This window comes from Physcomitrium patens, chromosome 9 (assembly GCF_059467195.1).
Source record: "Physcomitrium patens ecotype Gransden chromosome 9, ASM5946719v1, whole genome shotgun sequence".
Classification (NCBI taxonomy): domain Eukaryota; kingdom Viridiplantae; phylum Streptophyta; class Bryopsida; order Funariales; family Funariaceae; genus Physcomitrium; species Physcomitrium patens.
Window position 1 is genome coordinate 8,505,874 of NC_143418.1, and position 24,960 is coordinate 8,530,833.

Here is a 24,960-nt window from a genome sequence, read left to right on the forward strand (position 1 = left end):
ACCGCCTACTTCTTCATTGTGTGGATGAAAACGGCTTAGACTGTCGCGGGCCCTAACAACACGTGTTTCGGGGGTATACTGATTCAAAAACAACTCCAATCTAATCAGTTGTGGTTTGCCTTTTCTCGTGAATGAAACATAATATTTTTGTTTCTGGACTCTAGAATTCTGTCGTGGTAGAGCTGGAATAGATTAGGTGATCATGCTGTCAATCTCATTATTGGTAATTTTTAAGTCCTTCAGCAATTAACATCTGCTCCTCGGTAATGACTCAACTGTGCTGAGATAGTCAGAGATTATATGCACTTTGATTCCTTCACCTCGTCCTCGTTGATTTTGGACCAGCCGATTTACACTCGGTCAAAGATTACGTCAAAGATAATTGTCAGGTTACTCAGGTTCCAATCTTGTGTTAGCAGAGAATTATAAGCTTGCAGGGACGAGAGACTGAGATAAAGCTAGAACCGAGCTCCAGCACTGGTATTTGCCTCCGTGTTTTGCTAGCAAGAAGAATGAAGATATGGTGGGCCATTTCGGGAGTCTTACTCATCTTCGCGCTCTCGGGGATTTTATCGGGGGTTGATGCGGACTCTGGGTTGTGCGAGAGCACTGACAGTTATGGGGTTTGCAAGGGGGGCGCTGGAGAGAATTTGTTTGTGGATGCAGCCACGTTGCAAGAACAAATTGACGAGCTTTCTGCGTACTCCGACACTCCGGCACCCACGGTGACACGCATCCTGTACACCCCGAACGATGTCGCAGCCCGCAGGTTTGTGCATGTAGCCAAATTCTCACAGAAATTCACCACACTGGGCAATTCTTCATGTTTTTATTAGATTCCACTTCCTTAAGTTTTTTTCTATTATCTGGTGTTATTGTGTAAGCCATCATCAAGATTTGAGGTCCAATGTATCTGAGGCTTCTTGACGGTGACTTGAAACTCCAGTGCTGAGCTTCAATTAACTAACCTGTGGCAGTTGCAATTCTGTAACATAGGCTAGACTGTGCAATTGGAAATCCTGGGGCGGATCTTCCACACGAGAGCAGATGTTAGAAACTCTGCATGTTAACTGTCAAAGCTTTGAACACATTTGATAATTGGTTATTATCTGCAGGTTTGTGAAGAAATTGATGAGCGAAGCAGGCCTATCAGTGCGAGAGGATGCCATCGGCAACATCTTCGGTCGTTGGGAAGGAACCGACCCAACCTTACCTGCAGTGGGATCCGGCTCTCATACGGACGCAATACCTTACGCTGGAAAGTACGATGGAGTGTTGGGAGTGCTGGGTGCCATTCATGCAGTGCAAGCTCTGCAGAGGGTAAAGTTTCAGCCCAAGAGATCCATTGATGTCATCATGTTCACTTCCGAGGAGCCCACCCGGTTTGGCTTCGGGTGCCTTGGAAGCAGAGCCATGGCCAAAAGTGGCAAGATCTTCGACATTCTTAGAGAAGCCAAGGATTCGAACAACGTCACATTCGCGGACGCCGCGAAAGAAGCAGGATATACCGACGTGGAGGAGAAGCTTAAGTCGTCTGGACTGGAGAAAGGAGCCTACTCAGCTTTTGTGGAGCTTCACATCGAACAAGGCCCAATGCTTGAAAAGGAAGGCAAGAGCATGGATTTCCGTTATCGCCAGCTGCTGATGATGCTTTTGAGATACGTATCAACAAATTCACAAGAGAATTGCAGTTTCAAAACTGACTGTGTATTTCTCTGCATTCAGGGATTCCTATTGGTGTGGTGACCGCAATCGCTGCGCCAGCGAGCTTGAAGGTAGGATTCAAGGGCGATGGAGGCCACGCCGGGGCTCTGCTTATGCGGTACAGGTAGTCCTCCCATTCTTACCTGTTGATTTTGCACGAGCATTGATACTACCGAATTCGGTATATAAAATGATGTTCCTCAAGCCTGAGGTTTTTGAGCAATCTTCTGCGATGCACAGGAACGATGCTGGGCTTGCAGGAGCGGAGCTGGCCCTCGCAGTTGAGGAGCACGTTCTGGCGTCCGGATCAGTGGACACAGTAGGCACTACAGGAGTTCTGGAGATTCATCCAGGAGCAGTTAACAGCGTCCCACGAGAGGCGCGCCTGGAGATTGACATTCGAGACATCGATGAAGCCCGACGAGACAAAGTGGTGGAGGGAATTCGAGCATCAGCAGAAGCAATCGCGAAGAAACGGAACGTTATCCTCACAAATTTTGATATTGTTAACCAGGACCCTCCTGCGCTGAGTGGAGGGCAAATTGTGGAAGCTGCAGAACAAGCTGCGGATTCACTAGGGCTTGAATACAAGTTGATGATTAGTAGAGCTTATCACGACTCTCTGTTCATGGCGAGAATCTCACCCATGGGCATGATCTTCATCCCATGCTACAAGGGCTACAGCCACCGCCCTGATGAGTTCTCCTCCGTGGAAGATATGGCCAAGGGTGTGCAAGTCTTGGCCCTAACCTTGTTGCAACTTTCATCTACTTGATTCTGCCTTCTTACAGGTTGCTCGAGTAACGCGACAAACCTTAAGAGCAAACGAGGTAGAGACTAGAGAAGTTGGAGCAAATGAATCGTCAAAAATTGTACACTTGTGTCCAAGCAATGAAGTTATGGTTATCATGGTTATCACAAACTTGACAGAATCATCTGTTTCCTAGCTACTTCAACATTCAACAGTGCGTTGGAGGTCTTCATGTCCTGATGTAAGGAAAGCTCCTAATCAACATCTGGAAGACCTACCACCCAAACCATGCACAAATCCTTAAAAACTGTGATTCAAACAGGTGACATCTCTTCAATTACCGAGGCTGCTGGTCAACCTAATTACGAATCGTCGTCAACCTTCAATTTCAGCTCAGTTCTTTGGCCATCCATACTAGAGGTGATCTGTAGACTCGTCTCCCAATCCAATTCCACTCCAATTCTCTCACCATGAAATCCCAGAATAGGTCTCCGTTCGGCACGCATCCAAGAGCGACCACTGAAACAGGAAATTCAGCTCAGGCTTCTGAACAGCACGATTTGCTTTATAATCCTTGCTACGAAGATGGAAGACATATGGGAATCCTACCACAGAATCGGCCATTCCAAAAAAAAATCTGTGACGTCGGACCTGGTAGTGTTGGATGTTGACCAACACCGCCGCCTCGGTTCGCGAAACCCTGACGCGGCATCCAAGACACAGACCAGACCCGATCCGACCCGGTGGATCGGACCGGCTCCCAACGACCCGTCTGGGTGGGAATCTCCACTGCAAGGCGCACATGGCATCAGAAAAGGTCAGGGTCGCAAGATGCTGGGTAGTCGCATGGGACCCGGCCCGTCGTCAGACTAGATGCTCTTGCACTGGTACTATAATGCATTACGGGGGGGGGGGGGGGGGACGTCATCAACTCTTCTGTCAATTGGGTCTCAATTATCAAGACACTTATGTGGGGGGAATAGGAATGATTCAGCTTAGTTCACTTATTGTGAAGTTGGGTTGGTTTAATGTTCTTGAAGAATGAAACCATCATTAGGGATAGAGGATTATTAGAACTATTTTAATGGATACTGGAGAGGATCATGCTGCCCCCACAAGCCTCCTTTCATTAAAACTATCCTAAAAAATAAATCTAAATGTATATATACATATTCCTTGAAGATGTTCTACCCCTGTATGGAGACAATGTATGGTGCCCTCTCATTGGTTTATTGGATTCTCTAAGAACATGTCTTCAACTTATTCTTTCACCTCCATGCATCTTTTATTGACACCGATTTTTAATTATTAATTGTTTTTTGAATAGTATACTTAGAAGTGGTCAATCTATGGATTTGACAAATGATAATAATAATAATAATAATAATAATAACAATAAATAAAATCCATGAATTATCTAGATAATTAATTGTTTCCTTTCTTAAAAAGAGGTTGAAATTTTCAAACATTTTCTAGAATTCATGTTCATCCTATATGCAACATTTTTTGAATATATGTTTTAAACTTCATACTCTTTTACTAACATTCTTGGAGAGAGAAAATATATTATTTATAAACATAATAATAATAATAATAAATTAAAAATTTTAAAGACCAATTTTTTTTAAGCATTAAGTTGAAGTGTAGAATGGGTAAATTTATTTTTGATAAATTTCTATATTAATTTAAATAAATAAATTTTTATATTATCAATTAATATATAGGTAGACTTGTATTTTAAGCTTAAAACAAACTATATGATAATATTATAAAGACACCATATTGTAGTAGCAATAGAATTACTTGATATATATATATATATAAACCAAAAAAAAAAAAAGATCAAAAGATCAAAAGCATAAGGGGGTGGATCCCCTTATTATTAAAATTTACAAGGAATCATAAAATTTTTATCCAACACTTCATTTTATTATATTATGATTTTAATTTTTTAAAACAAAAATAAGTATTCGTAAGCTTAGAAGGTGGAATTTTTTTCATCTAATAATTCTACCTACAACCAATATTAATATTATGTATATTTAATTAATATTATTTCAAGCTTCTGAAAAATAATTATATTTTTTAAAGAAACTTTTCACATTTTTTTTTAGGATTTTATACCAACTAGCTTTATTGTAATAAAAAATGAAGTTTAAAATGATTAATATTATATATATTATCATAACCTTTATAAATAGATATATACTATTATAAACCTTGTTTGGTGTATAAACATTTGCTGCTCCAAAAAAACTTATAGAACCATCATTAAATATTATTTAAAATACTATGTAAATCAAGAGATATACTATAGATGGAATTAAATGTTTAATTAAATATTTAAGAAGAGTGCATTTCTTTTTTCTTGCACCATCTTCTAAGCGATTATATCATAGTGTTGCATCTAAAATGTAGCATTTTCTTTCTAATCATTAAATATGTCTTAACTCTTGTATTATTATACTATTAGATTTATGTTTTTTAAAACATTAAATTTTACATAATAGTTGGAGAGATCAAATATACTTACATAGTTAATAAATTATTTCTAAGTTATTTAATCCTTGGCTATATATATATATATATATATATATGTAAGTTAATTTAATATATATAGCTAATATAATATATATACTATATATATATATGTAAGTTAATTTATTATAAGAAAAATCTAAGAAGAATCAAAAGAAATTTGGCCCTTCTTTAAATAAATCCAAATTATTCTTAAAAAATAGGTTTTTTAGTAATCAAATATTATTGATAAATTTATTTTTACTAATCATTATATAAAGGATCTTTAATATACTACATTGGATGTGTACAATATTGAATCTTAGAATAGAATTGACTTGTCATTTCATAAGATCTTATGTGGTTTTAGTAAGTATAAGAGTTTACAACATATTGTTTGACAATGCTTCTAAGAAAATGATTGAACAAGATAGGTACTTTATTCATTAACCATTGGCTCAAGAATAATGTGTACAAGATATTCTATTGTGTGTAGAATCTACATATCTTTATTATTGGTTAGTAGAAATTTTTGCAATGAATTTTCATTGCTTAAAGGACAATAACTAAATATGGTTTGTTAGATGTTTGTTATTATTATTTTGAAAAGAAGTGTAGCTAATGTCAATGGCATGATATTGAATTATCAAGTCTTTTTTTTATAATTTTTTTTAGTTGGCTTTTCTATATGCAAGTTTCATATTATTTTATTTTTATATCTTTATTATTATTTTTTATGTAACTTGTATCTTTTATAAAAACACAAGAAAGATTGAGTTAATTGTTGTTTAAATAATTTTAAAATTAATTAATAGATTCATAATAGTTGTAACATTTGGAAAGCAAGAAATTGATTATTGTTGCACAAGAAGTGTTTTTGGTTGAAATTTATTTAAAATATAGTGATTTTATCTTTGGTTTTTTTTAAAATAGAAAAAATAAGATTCTTTAAAAGTTACTCTAAATTAATGTATTTTATCCAAGATTTTTAGACTATTGAACCTTCTTTACTTTATGTATACTTGATTGGTTCTATAAATATTACGTTAGAAAGATAAGGTTATTAAGAATAATCACTTCTTTTTTTCTTGTAAATTATATATAATAATTTTATTTTATTTGTGTATGTGTGTTGTTATTTTCATTTTGTTGTTAAGTTTGGCTAGAGATCTTATTGAAGCCATCAAAATTCAACCATGTTAATTTTTCTAAGATAATTTTTCCAAGATATTCTTTTTGAGATTAAGTATATATAATAATTGGTTTTATTCTTGAATATGTTGGACTCATATAAAATTTGGGCAAGCCTTTATTCAATTATTTGTTTCTTATTGATATTGAAAATAGTTTGGTAAAACATTTATAAAATTATTAATTTATTTTTATTAGGTTAAAATTTTAATTTATTTTTTTTACTAATTTTTCAAATTAAGTACAATGTAAAACCAAAGTTATTTTTTGCTTTAATTTTGATTATCTTCTAAAAATATTATTATAAAGCTACTTAATAAATTTTTATTTATAGTTCTAAATCCTTTAAGAAGATTCTTTTAACTAATCTATATCAAATTTTTTTTAATAAAAGTCTTACGAAGATACAAGATTCAAAATATATATTTTTTTCTTAAAATATATTTATTTATATCACTTTTCAATAGATTCAAGAGCCTTAGTTTTTTTTTTTCCTTTAATAGTTATTTTTTTAATTAGAAAAAAACCTCAAATAAACATCTAACTTAATGGAAAATAAAAGATCTATTTTATTTTAAAATATTATAATTAAAAAATATAATAATAAATAATTTTATTCTAATTAAAATATAAAAAATTATATATTTTTAAATATTTTATTTTATATTTATTAATATAGACATCTATTAAAACTAAAAACTAAAAATACCAAAGTAATACTTTTTTCAACTCTGTAAATAGTTAAGATAAAGACTATAATCCTTACTTACATTATATAATAGATAGGTATATTAATTATTATATTTACTAAGCTAAGTAGAATTAAGTAGAATTAAATATAATTAGAATAAATTATTTATTATTCATTGAATAGCTTTCTAGAAGTTTGGTAGTCTTTACACATATTTTTAAGTAATTAATAAATTAACAACTTGGCAAATAAGTTGGCTACATGTCACACATTTGGCCTCTTACATTATGAATTATTTATGTGGTGTACATATTAAAAACTCACTTTACAAATTAGATATATGTCTTGCAAGTTTAATATGTGTCATATAATCTATAAGACATTGCCACATAAATCTTTAATAAATAATATATATAAAGACAAGAGTTATGCCTTTTTTAGTCTTATCAATGTCTTTTTGTATTCCATCTTGGTTCAAGACTTCTTTTTCTTTTATTATTTTGCAACAATCATTTTAGTTTTAATTATCTATTTTCTCTCTTTTGGTAGTATAAGAATGTATAGTTATTTTTAAAATTTTATTATGGTTTAAGTTTTTAACAATTTGATAAGAATCATAATTTTTTATATATTTTTTAATTTAAAAGTGAAAAGATTATTCTACTTTTTTTTTTGTATTTTAAAGATTGCATATTATCTCCCTTTAAACTTATATTTTTTTTGTTTTCTTATAATAATATTGTTTTTGAAAATAATAGACTTTCTCTCTTTGTAGAAATTTTTATTTGATATTACCAGCTGAAAATTAATCTTATCTGATTTGACTTGTAGATTTGCTAAAATTATCTATTATAAAGATAGTAAAAAAATCAAATTATTGATGCTGCACTTGATAAAATATGAGAATAGATTTGCAACTATTGTAGATCTTTAAAAGTTTTTTAATACTCTTAAAGCACAAATATTACATATTATCAATGTCAATTACATGAATTTTATTTCTATATCTATAAAAGAAGTTAACAATGAGGTTCAATATATATATATATATATATATATATATATAAGTTGTACAATTCACAAAAAAAAAAAAAAAAAAAAAAAAAACCAATCTTACAAATGAATCCAAAAAATGTTTCTACTACCAATATAAAAGAAAAAAAAGATTAATATGCAAAATAAGTTTGATAGAACAAGTTCAAAAATTTCAAGATTTCTATATCAAGTCAAGCTCTATTAAAGGTTATATTTTTTTCAATGTCTTTACTAATACACTCAAGTTCGATTTATTAAAGTAATCCTATTTATGAATGTTCTTTCTTTGTTTGTACTTTTGATATAATTTTTTTTATTATTATTTAATCTAAACTAATATGATTCTTATATGATCAATTAAAATTTATATTATTGAATTCTAAAACCTTCCTTGCAATATAAATTAAAATGATAAAATCTTTATCAATAAATTTTTATATCTATTAAAAGAAGATATCAAAGTTTTATTTTGAATAATATAAAAAGAAAATACATTAAAACAATCTATTGTTTAATTCATTACATAAAACAATTTCGTTCTATAAAAGATACTAAGAATATAGATTTGATTAGAAAGAAACAAATTAAGTCATGAAAATAACTTCTAAGTTTTTAAAAACTTATTTATCATGGTTAAAACTTAAGCAAATTTATATGTTTTAATTTAAGCAATTGTTTTGCAAATAAAAAAATATATATATATTTATAAAAACTTCTATTTATACTATAGGACAGCAAGCCATAAGATACAAGACTATTCCATCAAAACAATTAGATTTAATAGAAAAAACCTAAATTTGAACACAAAAAAATTGGTAAACAAAGAAGATTATTTGTAGTAGAAATCTTACTATTAAATAATTCTAGACCATCAAATATATGTTTCATACTACGACTAGATCTTACACCTTGTTACAAACTTTTTATAGTTATTACAACTTCAAATCATAAATTTCCGACTTAAGCACTTTTAAGTGATGGAGTCTCAACATGTTTTGTACATAAAGACTTTGCATTACAATAAAAATTGATATTTTTAAAGAAAATTCAACCAATTCCAACATAAATTACTGATAGAGAATAACTTGCATGTGAAGACATTATTGTGTTGTAATACGGATTTTGGATAAAATAAATATATATAATATTATAAAAGGAATTAATTGAAAGTAAAGTAGAAAATTAATTTAAAAAATAAATACAAAAGTTAGAAGGTAGTAAAAAAAATAAAAATAAAAATAATATTTATTTTCTATTTTTATAAAAGCAAATTTATTAAATTTTTTGAGCCATAATAAAAACAAAAGAAATTAGGTTAACAAAAATAATATTATTAAACTATTAAAATAAATTTAAATATTAATTCTTTTTAAAAAATACCTAAATAAAAAAACCTTAGATTAATATCTAAAGCAAATTAATTTTGAATCACTATGAATACCAAACCTTGAGACAAAAAAACTTATGCCCACAACAAATGTAGAAATTTATTGTTGATTTGAAAGCATAGTTAAAGAAAGAACTTAATACAATTTTTTTTAAGAAATACTTTTCAGTGATTTAAGTAAAAAATGGTTTAAAAAGAGCTTTCAAAGTAAAGATTTTTTAGATAATTTATTTTTGTAAAATTAAAAAAATCAAATTTTGGTAAATTGTGTAATTGTTTTAGTAAAATCCTAGATAAAATTTTGTAGATTTGTAAAATAAATCGTTTTAGATATATTTAATAAATTTAAGTTTAATAGAAAAATTAATTTATAGATAATTGAATTTCAAAAGAACTAGGATCTTAGAAATAAAATTTTAAAGGTTAGTTGGAGATCCTATAATTTTGAAAAAATATCCAATTAGATAATATATTATTTATATAGACATATAACTTAAATTTTAATATTTTTAAAAATTTAAGGAAAAAAATAAACTATGATAAAAAAAAGCTATTGATATTAAAAGCTCAACATCAAGGAGAAAGAAAAAAAGATAGCTTATACATAAAAGGAAAAAGAGAATTTTTTTCCTAATTTTCAAATTTGATTTGCTTTAAATTATGTATGCATATTATTATTTAATAAATTTAAAGTATAAATTATTTAAATTAAAAAAAATTGAGGTTTTAAGTCTAATTCAGACTTTATTTAAAACTTTATAAGAATTTGTAAGAGTTTTCTTAAGGTTTTGTCAAGATTTGATTAAGTTTTTTTAGGATTTATTTAATATTTTATTAGAATATATTTTGAATTAGCTAACATTTTATTAATATTTCTTTAAACTTTCTTTAAGATTTCTTTAGGATTTTTATAGATTATTTAAGATTTATTTGAAATTAATTAGAATATAATAGGATTTATTAAAGATTTTTTGAAGACTAATAAGGGATACTTAGCATAATTAAAAACTTATATTATTTGTTTAAGTTTATAAAGAAGGTGTTTTCAAACACCTTATGTATTATTTTTAGACTGTAAATTTAAATTCAAGGTAAGATCAAAACCTTCTATAACCAAATATTCAATGTATTTTCAAATTGATTTTTACATAAGTTGACAGTGATGTGAGTTATCCTTGGAATCTAATTTCAAGACACAAAACCTTGGATCTACAACAAATATGAGGTTCTTTGTTGATTGAAAAATAGAATAAAGTAGAAAATTTGATAAGATTTTTTTAAGTATATAAAAAATACATAGATATCTTTGAAAAAAAATGCTAATGTATTATAAAAAATACCAATTTAATGATTATGCAATTGATCTTCAAGAAGGAGGTCAACCACCATTTAGACCAATTTACAACTTATTATAGGATAAATTTATTGCTTTAAAAGAATGTATTGATGAAAGTCTTGCAAGAAATAATATCCAATGTTCAAAATCTCTAAAACGTGTATTAATCCTCTTTGTGAAGAAAATTTTTTCATTCTTACAAATGTAAATAGATTATTGTAAACTTAACAAAAAGACCTTCAAAAAACTTTACTCTTTATTTTTAATGTTAAAATTCCTTGATCAATTAAGTAAAGCTAAGTTTTATACTAAAATAAATTTATAAAGAATCTATAACTTGATATATTTTAAAGAAGGAGAAGAATAGAAGAACAATAGTTTGTAAATAGATTCTAAAAAAATAAAAATTCTTATAGAATTTAAAATCCCAAGAATCACATGTGATGTACAATAATTTTTAGGATTTTCAAATTATTATTAAATTTTTATTAAGAATTTCTTTCAATTTGTTGTTTTGCTTATTCAATTAAATTCTAAATATTTGGACTTGTGAGATGTTTTTATCTAAATATTCTTATCTTGTACCAAGAAAAAAAGATGCATTATATAATAAATAATATATATATATATATATATATATATATATATATATATATATATATATATATTGAAGTTGGACCAATTACACCTTTAGGCCATTAAATCAAAAAAATTAATTGAAATTATTTTTTTAATAAATTTTACTTTAAGTATATTAATAAATCTTCTTATTATTTATGTTAAAAATAATCTTTATAACAACTAAAAAAAATTGAGCTTAAAATCAATATATTTTATTATAAAAGGTATTTATATATTCTTAAAGATATAACACAATTAGGTGCATTACAAGCACAACATGACTTTTTTAGTAATAGAAAAATTTAAATATAATAAAATATTAAAACTTATTTAAAGAGATTTTTGATGGCTTCAAATGTGAATAGAAGTAAAAATATTTGTTCAATTATGTGAAACTTGTTCGAAAGCATAAAATCTATGTCATCTCCTAATAATTTTATTCAATGAATTTCATCATAGTTCTTCTACTTTTAAATTCTTATAACTCTATTTTTATAATTTTAGATTTTTTTAGCAAAATTTAATATTTTTTACCATGCTCAAGAACAATTTTTAGTAAAAAAAAATACTAAATTCTTTATAGATAATATTTATTAATATCATAGACTTCTAAGTAACATTATATTTGATGGCAAATTTCAACTCATATCAAGCTTTTGGAGAACACTCTTTAATATATTATAGATTAATATCAAGTTATGTTAAGTTTTTCATCTTCCAATTAATAGACAAATGAAATATGTAAATCAACTATTGAAAGAGTATTTGTCATATTCCATCAATTACCATCAAAACAATTAAACAATTAACTTGCCATTAGCGGAGTTTTTTTTAATAATAATATAATACATTTGTCTACTCAATAATTCTATTTTTTTCCAATTTTGATTACCATCTATAATGTGATACTTTGGTGATAAGGTATGGTTACTTTGTTGCAATATTAAGACTAATCAACCTTATAACAAGTTCAAATATTGAAGGCTTGGTCTATTTATTATTAATAATTAAGTTAATTTAGTAACATATTAATTGCAATTACTACTACCAATAAAAATTTATCATATATTCCATGAGTTTTTTTTATTTAATCTTACACAAAAATTAGCATATCATGAAAAAAACAATCACTACGACTTCCTATTGAAATAGATAACAATTAAGATTTTAAAATAGAAGAAGTCTTAGATTCAAGGTGGCATTAACATAAATTAAAATGTCTCATATATTAATGTCAATATGATATTAGTGAATGCATATAAAAACCATATAATAATCTAGCAAATGCATCAAAACTTATCTTTATTTTTTATCAATAATATTGATCAAAACAAGGAACTAACACTAAAAACAAGATGGTATAAATCAAGGAAAAAAATATTTAAGAATCAATTTGTAGAACTCCTTTATAAACATTAAAAATGAATGGTTAGAAAATTTATTTCAAGAGTTTTTATTTGCAAAATTATCAGATAAAACACTTAGATTGTTTTAACTCAGTTGATGTTGCAATTGTAATAAAGATCATCAAGAAAAACATATTCTATTCTGAATAGATGAAAAGATACAATGTATTTATTACCATAATTTTTGAAGAGACTCTTAATGCATAGTAATATTGTTAGAAGGATCTACTACCCTTGATAGAATCTAAGATGGATTATTTGAAAGTAACTTTGAAGGCCTCAATAATTATAAAATAATTAGGAGGTTTTTTTTAGTTTTGAAATAAGATATTAATAATAGTTAAAATAACCTATCAATCACCTCTAGCAGTAAAGACATCAAAATTTGTTACTAATATTATTTGATGGATCTTATACTTTATTAATATATGAAGCAATGACATAGCTTTTTGTAAAAACTATTGCTTAGAAAAGGGAGTAATATAACAAATAGTCATATATACTAGCATATTTATTTGAATAAGTAGAACTAAATAGGAGTAAATAAATATGGATTTAATTCTTGATATTTTATTGAGAAGCTTCTCACAAGCTATGTAGACTTTATATGTATTTGCAAGTGATTGGTAGGTTGATAATTTGGCTAATAAGTTGGCCACATGTCACTTATTTAGTAATTTGTACTACAAGTTGGCCATGTAGTGCTTATATTGGAAACTTATCCTAAAAATTATACACATGTCTTGCAAATTAGACATGTATCATATAGCTTATATGACATTGTCATGTAATTCTTTAGTAGATAGTATATATAGAGGCAAGAGTGAGGCCTTCCTTAGTCTTGATAACACCTTTTGTGTATTCTATATTAGTTCATGATTTCTTAGTTATTTTGAATTTGGCAATAATTATTTTAGTTTCAATTCTATATCTATTTTTTACTTGTTTACTTTATCTCTTTGATGATAAAAGAATGTATTGTCATTTTTAGATTTTTTTATGATTATTTTCATTAACAAATCATACAAGTTTATACCTTTTAGCCAATTTTGTACCTAATTGGCTAATATTTTTATATTATTGTAACTTAATAATTTATTGTTGAATTTATTTGAATACAAACTTAATATATATGAACCATAAAATAAATTGAAATTATAATATTTTAAAAATATTTATATATAGTTTTATTAAAATAAAATATAAAAATAATCCAAATTATATAAAAATAATCCAAATTATATAAAAATATTATATCATATTTTTATTACTTAATTTTTAGAGTTATTAGTTTTATTTATTTTTAATTCTTTTGCATATTTGTATACAATTTAAATAACTTTGTACACATAATTGACCTAAAAATATAATCTTCAATAGAACTAATGGAAAATATTATTTTTTATCCTATTATTTTTTATTATTTTATTATTTCTTCTTCTTCTTCTTTTTCTTCTTCTTCTTCCTTTTTTTTTACATAATAATTTTTTTATGTTTAACATATTCTATTAATATAGCTTATATTACAATTTTAATATGTTATAAAGATTTGATAATGATGCATTTATACATATATATATATATATATATATATATATATACTTTGAATGTTTTTCATAAAATTATAATTTATTTTTAAAATAAAAATATAATATTTTTAAAATCATAAGAACATATTTATATATATATATATATATTTATTTTGTAACATTTTTGCCTCTAATAATTTTTTAAAATTTTGAATCTAATTTTAAAAATTATCAATGAATGCAACAATAACATATTAAGTAAGCTTCAATATTTGAAAGTATTATATCTTAAAATAAAAAATAGAAAATATTTTATTTATATATTTATTCTTGACATGCATTACAAAATCTATTTTTTTGATTTGATTTTGTATAGATTCTTATGTCTATGTAAAAGCTAATTACAATAGTAATTTCTAAATACAATATCATTTTAGAAATATTGATAATCTGCTCACAATAACTCTTAAAGAAAATATCTAATATAATCACAACTTTGAAGCTTTTCCAGATTTTCAAAAGCTCTATCTATCTATCTATCTATCTATCTATGTATATATATATACACTCTACAATTTTTTCTACATCCATGCTAATATAAAATTAATGAAAAATAATAAGTGCCAATGAAAAATAATAAGTACCGAGGTTGAAAAATTTATAATTATTGTGAACAAAAATTTATTTAACGAGGTTGAAAAATTTATAATTATAATTATTGTGAACAATAATTTATAATTATTGTGAACAATAATTTATAATTATTGTGAACAAAAATTTATAATTATTGTGAACAATAATTTATAATTATTGTGAACAATAATTTATAATTATTGTGAACAAAAATTTATAATTATTGTGAACAATAATTTATAATTATTGTGAACAAAAATTTATAATTATTGTGAACAAAAATTTATAATTATTGTGAACAAAAATTTATTTAACTAAGATGAAGAAGGAAAAAATAAAAATAAAAAGAAAAAGAAAAAAGAAAAAAGAAAAAAATGAAATTCAAAGATTTTCCATCAGTTGAATAAATAAAAATACTGAACAGTGGGTCAATATATCATATCTAATTTTAAAATTTAAAATTAAACAGCACACAATAAAAATTTACAAAAAACGTCTCACCAAAGATAATAACAATAACAATAATTATATACATACATACATACATACATACATGCAGAACTTTCAAGTTTCAAAAATTTAAATTATAGATTATAATTTTCTGAATTCAGATTTCTAGAAAAATAAAAAAATGCCAATTTTGATAACAATAGGTCTAACTACCAAAGATATTCTGATAAGATGCTTAATTTTGCTTAAAACAAACTTTAAAATCCACATATTATTTTTTAATAGATTTACATGAATAAAACACGTAGCAAAAATTATTTAATTTATAAGAGAAAAGAACACATTTATTTTTATTCCAATTTATTTTCACAATTATGGGAATAAATTAACATCAATAGCAAGAGTGAAATTCTTTTGATGCAGTTGATGTTTAAATAAAAATAATTCATACTTTATATATATATATATATATATATATGTATGTATATATGTATATATGTATATATGTATGTATGAGGTATGTATGAGAGAATAATTACATGGAAGTGATTAATCAAATAATAGTTGGACTAATTTAAGAAAATAGGCATAATTATTTATCTTTTCAAAATATCAAGCATATTGTGTGAATGAGGCACCAATTCGTTAAATAAATTTTTGTTCACAATAATTATAAATTTTTCAAAAAAATACATTCAGAATTAACTGTACAATTTTTTTTCTCATAAAAAGTATGGCAGAATTTATAAAAGTAGTTAAATTACACGCACTAGGTCTTTTAGGCTTTCTACGTGGAAGCCATCAATGTGTCTTCCATAAAAATGTTGAGATAGGACCTTTGGCACAGGTGTGAACAGGTCCCCTGCCCAAGTTCAAACCGAGAAAGCTTGTCCAGTTTTTCCTTTTACGTTTTCAAATACTTTTCGCCTTCGTCTTTCAGTTTTCAACCCTTCTTCTTCTTTTTCTACTTCTTCTAGGTGCTGAAGTCTTCAGCATGGCCATGTTAGGGTTTAGGGTTTAAGGGAGACCCTGTGTCAATTGGTGTCGCCGTGTGCGCCAGTGGTCGAACTTTGGGGATTCAAACCACGCATTTGATTGCTGCTTGCTTGATTGATTGTATTGGATTGCAAGAAGTGGCAGCCATGGTGGCGAATAAGCAGCTGGCGGTCACGAAGAAGCTGGGGAAAGAGTTGCTCCTGTCGCGTGCGCATGTTAACAATGCGCCGCTGCTGCTTGCTACTCTGACGTCGTCGCTGCAGGATTCAACCACAGCTAATGCTGCGGTTCTGAAAGAGGCGCTTCTTTCTTTGCAAGCCTTTTTCGTTCCCCTGGTGAAGTCGGGAGATTTCTCCCCTGCGGCCCAGAAGAGGGCGAGTGAGGAGTTGCAGAGGGTTTCGGGAACGTCAGAGGCGGATGGAGGGAATCAGGCTGAGATGGCCAAGGCGGATGCTATTTATAAGAAGTGGATTTGGGATCGGTACCGGGAGTTTGTTACTACTTTGCTTCGCTTCGTGGCTCGTCATAATGCAATACCAGAGGTCCAGGTACACATTTTTAGCAATGAGCAGGAGCCAATTTCATCCTGGGCTAGAAATTAGGTTGGTTAGGTGGTTAACGGGCCTTCTAATGTGCAGAGGAGTCCTGGGTCAATCGTGAGGATCTCGCCCAGAATGCGTTGATGGTCTATTTTTCTGAATTTGCAGCTTAGCGAATTGATCTCTACACAGCGTTCTATGGTACTAAGGTTTTGTTTTCTCTAATTGGCAGATAGCCGCTTTGCACACTATAATGGAGCTAGTACGAGTTGAAGTGTATGGAGAATTCAACAATCATCTGTATTTGAGGCTGTGCTCTACATTCGTGAGTGCCCTTCATTCTTTGCGTTTGCATTAGTTGACGAGAGATGTAATCAGATTGCATTTATGACATTCTTGGTTATCTTCCTCACGTGCTTAGTTGTAGTGAAGTCAGAATGATGTTAGCGTACTCAATGTAGTTTTGGAGCTGTATGTGAAGTTAGTTTCCGGGTCTTTATCGGAAATTTTCATGTCCGAGAGTAATTGAGGTTTTGGACAATAACTATATTGCGATATTGCTTTTTCTACGCATGTAGAAGGTAGAAACCATGATCTCAAGTCTCACTAAGAGGTATTTTCGTTTGAACTTGGGCCTGAATCAATGCTTTTCAGGTATTTTCGAAAGCTTTCAACAGTGGGCTTCTTTCGGTTTTCGTATCAGATTATTTCAAGTACATAGATGTCTGGTAAGCATTGAAGACGTTATGTCCGAAATTTCATTCTACGGTTTGTTAGTAAGACCATTAATTACATGGCATTTCTTGGTTTCCTGCTTGAATAACATCCTCAGTCCACGTATAAGTTCATTCGTTATGGGATATTTTTGATGCGATGCTCTCTTCTTTCTTTCAGTTGGTCACTGTATTAGCCCCTGCACTAGGGTTATTATTTTGAAACTTCTCAATGGTGCTTAATTTTTGCAGTTACTACACATATTCTAACATGGACAAGATTACTGTGAAAAGGCTTTCCCAAAAAGGTACCCGTGAACGTCTCCTCTAACCCGACCACCAATTTTTAACATCTATTCGGGGTGCAAATATCACCATTCTCGCTATCAGCGAGCAGATTTCTGAATTGCTCGGCGTTTTTTTCCTATTCAATGACGTTCAGCTGTTTTCATACGTGCAGGGTCTGAAGCAATCTCTAGTGATGATGAAGACGACAACCTTCGTAATTTCACTAGGTAGTGCTCGATATTTTACGTTCTATTGTGATGGTCATACATTTTTGGTCGATTTTGAAGAAATGCAGGTTCGCCAACATTGTTCAGATATTTGAAGTCTATGGTGCTCATACATATGGAGGGTATGGAAACAGAAGAAGTCTCCTAGACCGATCTCTTTGGATGTCCCGATTTTTAATACCACCTGTATTGGACTTGTTTCAGCGTGCATAGTATGGCGAGTAATGTTTACGACATTTTAATCAACTTACCAACATTTTCTCAGGAGGATTGTACTGAAGTCTGGAGTTTTTCTGCAGGTGGATATTCGTGAACTGATTGCCATTTACTTCTATCTAAAATTTGGTCGAATTCATAGAATGTATGTTTCTTAAAGGTGATTTGAGTGTTTATCTGAGGAATTATGATTAATATCCTTAAGGATATTTTGTCTGGTCTTGATCAAATTTTCTCTTGTAGGTTCTGAAGATGGTGGCACCATTTCTGGGAAGAAAGTGTCTGGTGAAGTTTCTCAGGTGGGATTTTTGCACTTCACTGTTTATTAGGAAAATGAAAGTGATCTTGTGCAGATTTAATTTTCAGTTGTCAATAGCAGCTGGATGGTTTTCTGCCGCACAGTGTCTAATTGTCGTTAGATGTTGAGCAGCACTATACGAATCAGAAGAAGCAACGCACGCGAGTGAGTAAAGCTTGGCTTGCTTTCTTGAAGCTTCCATTTCCATATGAAATCTACAAGAAGGTGAGAACTTTTTCCTTGACTAGTGTGCATCTGTGTTTTTTCTCGGTCTGTTTCTGCTAATCTTGTCAGACTCTGTCAAGCAGTCGATACTCTGGCGGCATCGAGTAATTTTTTCCCTTAATTAATTCTCTTCTCTTTGATTAATTCGGTATTCTGTATTAAGCGGATAGTTCGTTCAACAATTTTTATAATATATTGTTATAATGGTCTTCAGATTATTTTTTAAAATTTGTGAATTTTGTGAATTTTGTAATTTTTAATATTCTTTGCATACGGAATATGCGGGGATTGTTTGTGTTTTGACAACCCATGACGTTCCTTTGCAGGTTTTAGCTCAGCTGCACAAACGCGTCATTCCCTTCCTTTCGAATCCAGTCCTTCTTAGGTAATTTGGAGGTTTGGTGTGTTCGTCTTTGGAGCCTTTATCTTAGGAGCTCATCACTTTACAGTTCTCTTTGACAAAGAACTGCGTGTGCCGTTAATAATGTTTTTAGGTGGTGTCAAGTTTAAGCCTTGGATTGACTTAGAATAACTGCTTGTGATGTATTATCAATTGTAGGACTTTTGTAAGTTCCTTTATGCTCTGTTGTGGCTACTGTACATTCTAATTTTTATCTGATTTGTTATCTGCAGTGACTTTTTGACAAACTCATACAATGTAGGGGGTCTCATCAGTGTAATGGCTCTCAATGGCCTCTTCATTCTCATGACAAGTCATGGCTTAGAGTACCCTGATTTTTACAATAAACTCTATGCTCTGCTCGAGCCATCTATATTCGTTGCCAAGCATCGAGCACGTTTTTTTGAGGTTTGGTTCCAGTCATATTTCTTCAGTATAGTAAATATGCATCGGCCGAATATATCAGGTTTATTTTTTCATGTTTTCATTTATTCAAATAACTATGTGAATCTCACTTCGTAGTTGAAAACGTGGAGAATGTGGATAACTTGTGTATGTGTAGTATGTAATGATGCTTTGCTGATGTCTTGCAGTTGACAGATACTTGTTTGAAATCAACTCACATTCCGGCTTATTTGGCAGCTGCATTTGCCAAAAAGCTTGGTCGATTGGCATTGTCTGCTCCACCATCCGGTGCTCTCGTAGTAATAGCTATGATTCACAACCTTTTGCGTCGACATCCCTCCATAAATCAGCTTGTTCATCGGGTGAGTTGCTCCAAACGGATGATTAGAACGAGGTTTACTTCATAGTATTCTCTTACCGAGGCGTCTTCGCAATTAGTTACTGGCTTTGATTTTTGAAGTCTTGTTTTTGGGGTCACTTCTATTTAATCATGGCAAGTTCTAAAGATGTGAAAACGTTGGCAATCACAGATGGCTGGAAGAGTTATACTTTCAGTCTATCCATAGATTTTTAGTGATTTTTTCTCGATTCATCTGTTGAGAATCTGGTTGGGTAGGTTTGTTTGGATACGATATTTGTTTAAGATGGTGTGTTTTTGACAGGCTTCTAGTGCCTCTACCTCTTCAGATATAGAGGCATTGCGTGGTGCTGATCCGTTTTTGCCTTTTGAAGCAGACACTGCAAAGTCCAATGCCCTGGGTAAGAGCAAATTCCTCACTGCTATCATAGGTTTGTGTTACGGAAGCCATAATCTTTACGGCCATTATTTTTTTTTGCTTTTAGAGTTCGTTAGTATATATTTGATATGTTAGTTTCTCATTTGCAGAGAGTTCCCTGTGGGAGATAGAGACATTGAGGAGCCATTATTGTCCAGCGGTTTCCAGGTGAATTGCTGTTCCATCCTTTTCCGGTGAAGAGTTTGTTCACGTTTCCGAGAGCCCTTTGAGTATTTGCATATCTCGGGTCAGTAGCTGCCACAGTATCTGGTAGACATGTACTTCTGAAAACATGTGAGGTAACTGGAGTTTGTTGATTTTTTGGAGATAGATAGGGATGTGATATGAGTGTACTTTAATAGACATTGGGAATTGCATGATATGTGCCGAAAATTCCTGAAGCCATATGTACGTGAGGTATTGCAGGTTTGTGGCATCATTAGAAACAGATTTGACTGTAAGAGCTAAGACTACAGAAGTTAGCATTTCAGACTTCAGCTCAGGATCTTACACAACAATCTTTACAGAAGAAGTAAGACCCAAGTTTTTCTTATTTTCATCTTTTTTTGCCAGAGCCGTAGCCGTGTTGTACCTGCTGTCACCCTCTGTTGTTAAGTAGATAATCATATTGCAGTGACCCTTATGTAAATATTGACCATATCAACCATCCATTTTTATCATTTCAGGTGTCAAAAAGACTCAAGGCTGTGCCATTGGCGTTTTATCAAACTGTTCCGACCTCTCTTTTCTCTGAGATGACCGAGGACTTTGTCGGTTGGAAGTTCAGTCATACCCCCATTACATTACAGAAGTCTGAGGAGGATCATAACAAAGCCTCACCTGATGGGCTTGAGAACAAAGTAGGTGACGCAGCTGCTCGTGAAAGTGGCATTGACGGCGTGCCTAAAGAACAGAACATTGTGTCCAAAAGGAAGAGACCTATTGAGGAAGAGCAGCCTAATGGAAGTGAACTGAATGGGGTTGCTGAAGGCAGAGGAAAATCGAAGATTGTATCCGAGGAGAAAGTCAAGTCTTCTACCAAGAAAAAAAAGTAGTACTCAAGTAACGAACAAAATTCTTTTCATTACGAAACTATTCAAATTTCTAATGCAATTTACTGTCTGAAATGAGAACTGTATTTTATCGAGAACAGTTATTTGGGAACTGGGGTGAGGAGTAGGAGATGTTGAAGATGACGTGCTTGTAAGGAAAAAAACGATTAGAGGAATGATATTTCAGTCAAATCGTCGACGGGGACACGGGAAGCAACTAGTGTTTTTGTTATATGTGATCTAATTGAGATGAACTGTACAAGCATCTAATTTCGGACTAACTTGTGTATTTGCTTACTAACTGCACGATAAATATGTCTTGTATACTAATATAATCTTTCATTATGTCGGATATGTTAAAAGGATTGTCATTGTCGGTAACTGAAAGTGCTCCAGTCACCTAGAAAACTGGCCTCATGATTTGCTCAGTGCATTTCTTAAAGGAAGTTGCACAAATTAAAAGACTTCAATTGCACATTAGTTTTTACTGATGTCATTTTAAAGTCAATCCTAATTGAATGTTGACCAATTGAATCACTACAATATTTTTATAATTCTGATATCCATAGATATCCATGTTTTTATAATTTTTACATAAATTTTATATTACAATTCATAAAGGCTATTATCCAATAGTAACATTATATTTTATAACCTTTTTAAATTTAAAATTAATTTTTTTATAATCAAGTAGTATCACATTATTCTGATGCAATTTAAAGATATTATGTCTAAATCTTAATCAAATCTGTATCTTAATTCATTTTTGAAAACTATTTGAAAATTGAAACTAAAAGGTGTATAACATGTGTATAATTCTTTCATTTACTTAGTTGTAGAAAATTTAATCTAAAACAAATATATTCCACATATTTTTCAAAAACAAATCGTCTGAACTTGTTGCAGCAAAGATTGGTTTGATGTTGGCAGTAGGATGGATTGAAGCGTGAGTGCAAGTATTTCTATAGAAGCATTCTATAGACCAAAGTAATTTATAGTTTGTGAGAATAACAATTCAATTGTGGAGGTTGGAATAAATAATAGCTACAAAGGAGCACATGTGTCAGTAAGGGTTTGTATGTATGCTTGATTTGCAGGTTTACATCCTTTAAAGAGTTCTGGAGTAGTTTCTTCACTTGGCTTGCACTTTGGACAAGGTTTATTTATTTATTTATTTATTTTTTATTTTACAGTGAGTTATGTGTTATTATTTGCCACCCATAAGAATTTGATTGAATTTTGCTTGTTTTTTCTTTGTTTCTTTTGGATTAGCCATGTTGCAGGTTGTATAAATAAGTGTCATTCATATTGTGGTACATTGTTTTCTATGCTTATGCACAATTCTATGTTTGAATAAACATTGTTGTATTATAATTGTTTATAGTATGTAAAAATTAACTAAAATAGATAATATATTTATAAATTTTGATGTATTTTAGAGTGGTTAGTAGGTTAATTTAAAGAGAGTTGATATAAAAAAAATTATTTGAAGTTTATATTTGTTGATTATAGTGTTTAAAATATATAGGATTTAGATATTTAGTATAAAACTTAAGGAGAAGATTGGAGCTCAAAGATGAAGATCCAAACCTCTAGGAAGCTTATTTAGAGGGATGAAAATAATGTATGGATGGATGAAAGCTAAAAGTAAAAAACTTCATCTCTATTGGTCGAAGGCCATGCCCAATAGGTATTTTGTAGGCTATCCGCAACCATAACAAGGGTTTCGGCAACTTCAGAAGGGACATTTTAGAATCAAAAGCAAGGGTTGTAAGGTTTAGGGCTTGGACTACAATTTGTGTGCAAATTTGAAGTGAAGGTGTCTTTTTAAGACATACTATTGCTCTTTTGTGTATATAAGGAGTTTTGTGATAGATTTTGGAGTTCGGGAGTTGTGGCCGCAAGGGTGATTTCAAGATCTACATCTTTTGCAAAGGAATTTTTGTATTTGAAGTTTCTATAAAGAAATTATAGAGTGTTGAAGACATCACATGTAATTCAAAGGCAATAAGTGAGTCATTTTGTTGATAGTAATGGTTGGACCCTTATCTTGAATTTTTGGGTGAATTTTTGGCTCAAAATTTCTAAAAATATATGTTATTAGATTAAAAAGCTATATATCAAAGTTTTATGGTATTTGAGTACTTAATTTGTGAAATATGAAGAAAATTGCACATGAGTATATATAAGCAAGGATTTGAAGTTATTGTAAAGTTTTGGTGATATCTCAAGATTTGTAATAAATTTGTAGTTGAAATTTGTTGTGGCAATTGTTGAAAGTACGTCAATACTTCATGTAAAATTTTGGTTTATTTGGATAATTCAATCATAAGATCTGAGCTATTGAAGTTTGGAAAGAATTCACCTTAAAGATATACAAGGTTTTATAATATTTTTATCACATTTTTGATTACCTTTGGTACTTATGGCTTATGTATTGATGTAATTTCTCATATAGGAACAATTTTATATATAGACTTGGTGTTTTTTTTTTTTTTTTTTTTTTTATCTAGAGGCTTAGTAGAGCAATTAGTGATAGTGAGAAGTCCATCGCTTTTTTAAGTCAAATTCTCTCTACGACAACAATGCTTTGGCAATTATTCATGACATGCTCATGTCTATGACAGGATGTGGTAGATTGTACGATTCCAAAAGTAGTGTGATTTACACAAGTTTGCTTGTGTTGATGAATGATGATTTGATATAGGTTTTATTTAATCATCAAGCATGAGAATGTAAAAGATATGGAACATTGCACAAAGTTCTAAGCCTTTGAGTTGTTTTGTGTGTTATTTCATGGAGACATAAGGATTAGAATTTGGGTATCAAGGTGTTTGGTCTTCAAATAATAGTAATGTTATAACATTCTTTTGTACAAAAATATGGAGGATAATATGAAATTAATTGATCAATTTTGCACATGTTTATTTTGGTGATTCAAAAAACAATGTGGATGCATGTTTGCACCAATGTGTAAAATTATGATATGATGTGTCTAATACTAAAAATAATGATTATATAGTATTATTAATGTGTAAATTTATGTGTAAATTTATGTATCTTTTTACTACATATGATATCTATATTTAAGATATTGTTGGTATAGTTGAAATGCAAGATGTCCATAGAGATATTTGGTAACTATTTCAAGATTGTGTTAGAAAAATGAGTGTTTTATTGAAAACTAAAGACATGCTTAATAAAAATCATTGTCCAAAATTAATAGAAAAATCTTGATTATTTATTAAAGTATTTAAATAATTGATGCAATATTATAATAATAATTTTGAGTATATAATTATATTTAGTAAATTACTTCTTATAATTACTAAAATTTATTTGCTACTAAAAGATTATAATAAATAATATAATTATATTATATAATATTAATTAGAAAATAAATTTTAATTAAAAAAATTAAAAAAATATTCTTAAATTTGAGATTTTATGTTAATAATAGAAGTAATTTACTTTTAAATTTTTGTTGAAAAGACTTCAAAAGCAATATACTAGTTATTCTTGAAGTTCCACCTTTTGATGAAGTTGAAGGTGTAAGAAAGATGTATGGAAGATT

At 29.4% G+C, this 24,960-nt stretch overlaps 2 protein-coding genes across 2 annotated transcripts; both read left to right on the forward strand.

The window, feature by feature from the left end:
* Positions 1-494: 494 nt before the first annotated feature.
* On the forward strand, positions 495-2,626 carry LOC112286677 (ureidoglycolate hydrolase). The gene is made up of 4 exons (XM_024528800.3): positions 495-769; positions 1,116-1,609; positions 1,726-1,828; positions 1,945-2,626. Exons 1-4 carry the CDS (start codon positions 513-515, stop codon positions 2,477-2,479), a joined length of 1,389 nt encoding a protein of 462 aa, XP_024384568.1. The 5' UTR covers positions 495-512; the 3' UTR covers positions 2,480-2,626.
* Positions 2,627-16,221: 13,595 nt separating this feature from the next.
* Positions 16,222-21,667, forward strand: LOC112286266 (protein NUCLEOLAR COMPLEX ASSOCIATED 4). The gene is made up of 15 exons (XM_024527998.2): positions 16,222-16,795; positions 17,019-17,111; positions 17,441-17,514; positions 17,752-17,807; positions 17,960-18,014; positions 18,219-18,313; positions 18,474-18,529; positions 18,661-18,753; positions 19,080-19,138; positions 19,387-19,561; positions 19,747-19,920; positions 20,221-20,317; positions 20,445-20,502; positions 20,761-20,866; positions 21,021-21,667. Exons 1-15 carry the CDS (start codon positions 16,394-16,396, stop codon positions 21,387-21,389), a joined length of 1,962 nt encoding a protein of 653 aa, XP_024383766.1. The 5' UTR covers positions 16,222-16,393; the 3' UTR covers positions 21,390-21,667.
* The last annotated feature ends 3,293 nt before the right edge of the window (positions 21,668-24,960 follow it).

Excerpts from the sequence above, each read along its gene's own strand:
- LOC112286677 (XM_024528800.3), top strand. The coding sequence starts at position 513 with ATGAAGATATGGTGGGCCATTTCGGGAGTCTTACTCATCTTCGCGCTC. Across the intron at positions 1,610-1,725 it reads CCCAATGCTTGAAAAGGAAG|GGATTCCTATTGGTGTGGTG; the intron begins GCAAGAGCATGG and ends CTCTGCATTCAG. Across the intron at positions 1,829-1,944 it reads GCTCTGCTTATGCGGTACAG|GAACGATGCTGGGCTTGCAG; the intron begins GTAGTCCTCCCA and ends TGCGATGCACAG.
- LOC112286266 (XM_024527998.2), top strand. The coding sequence starts at position 16,394 with ATGGTGGCGAATAAGCAGCTGGCGGTCACGAAGAAGCTGGGGAAAGAG. Across the intron at positions 17,808-17,959 it reads GAAAAGGCTTTCCCAAAAAG|GGTCTGAAGCAATCTCTAGT; the intron begins GTACCCGTGAAC and ends TCATACGTGCAG. Across the intron at positions 18,314-18,473 it reads AGTCTGGAGTTTTTCTGCAG|GTTCTGAAGATGGTGGCACC; the intron begins GTGGATATTCGT and ends TTTCTCTTGTAG.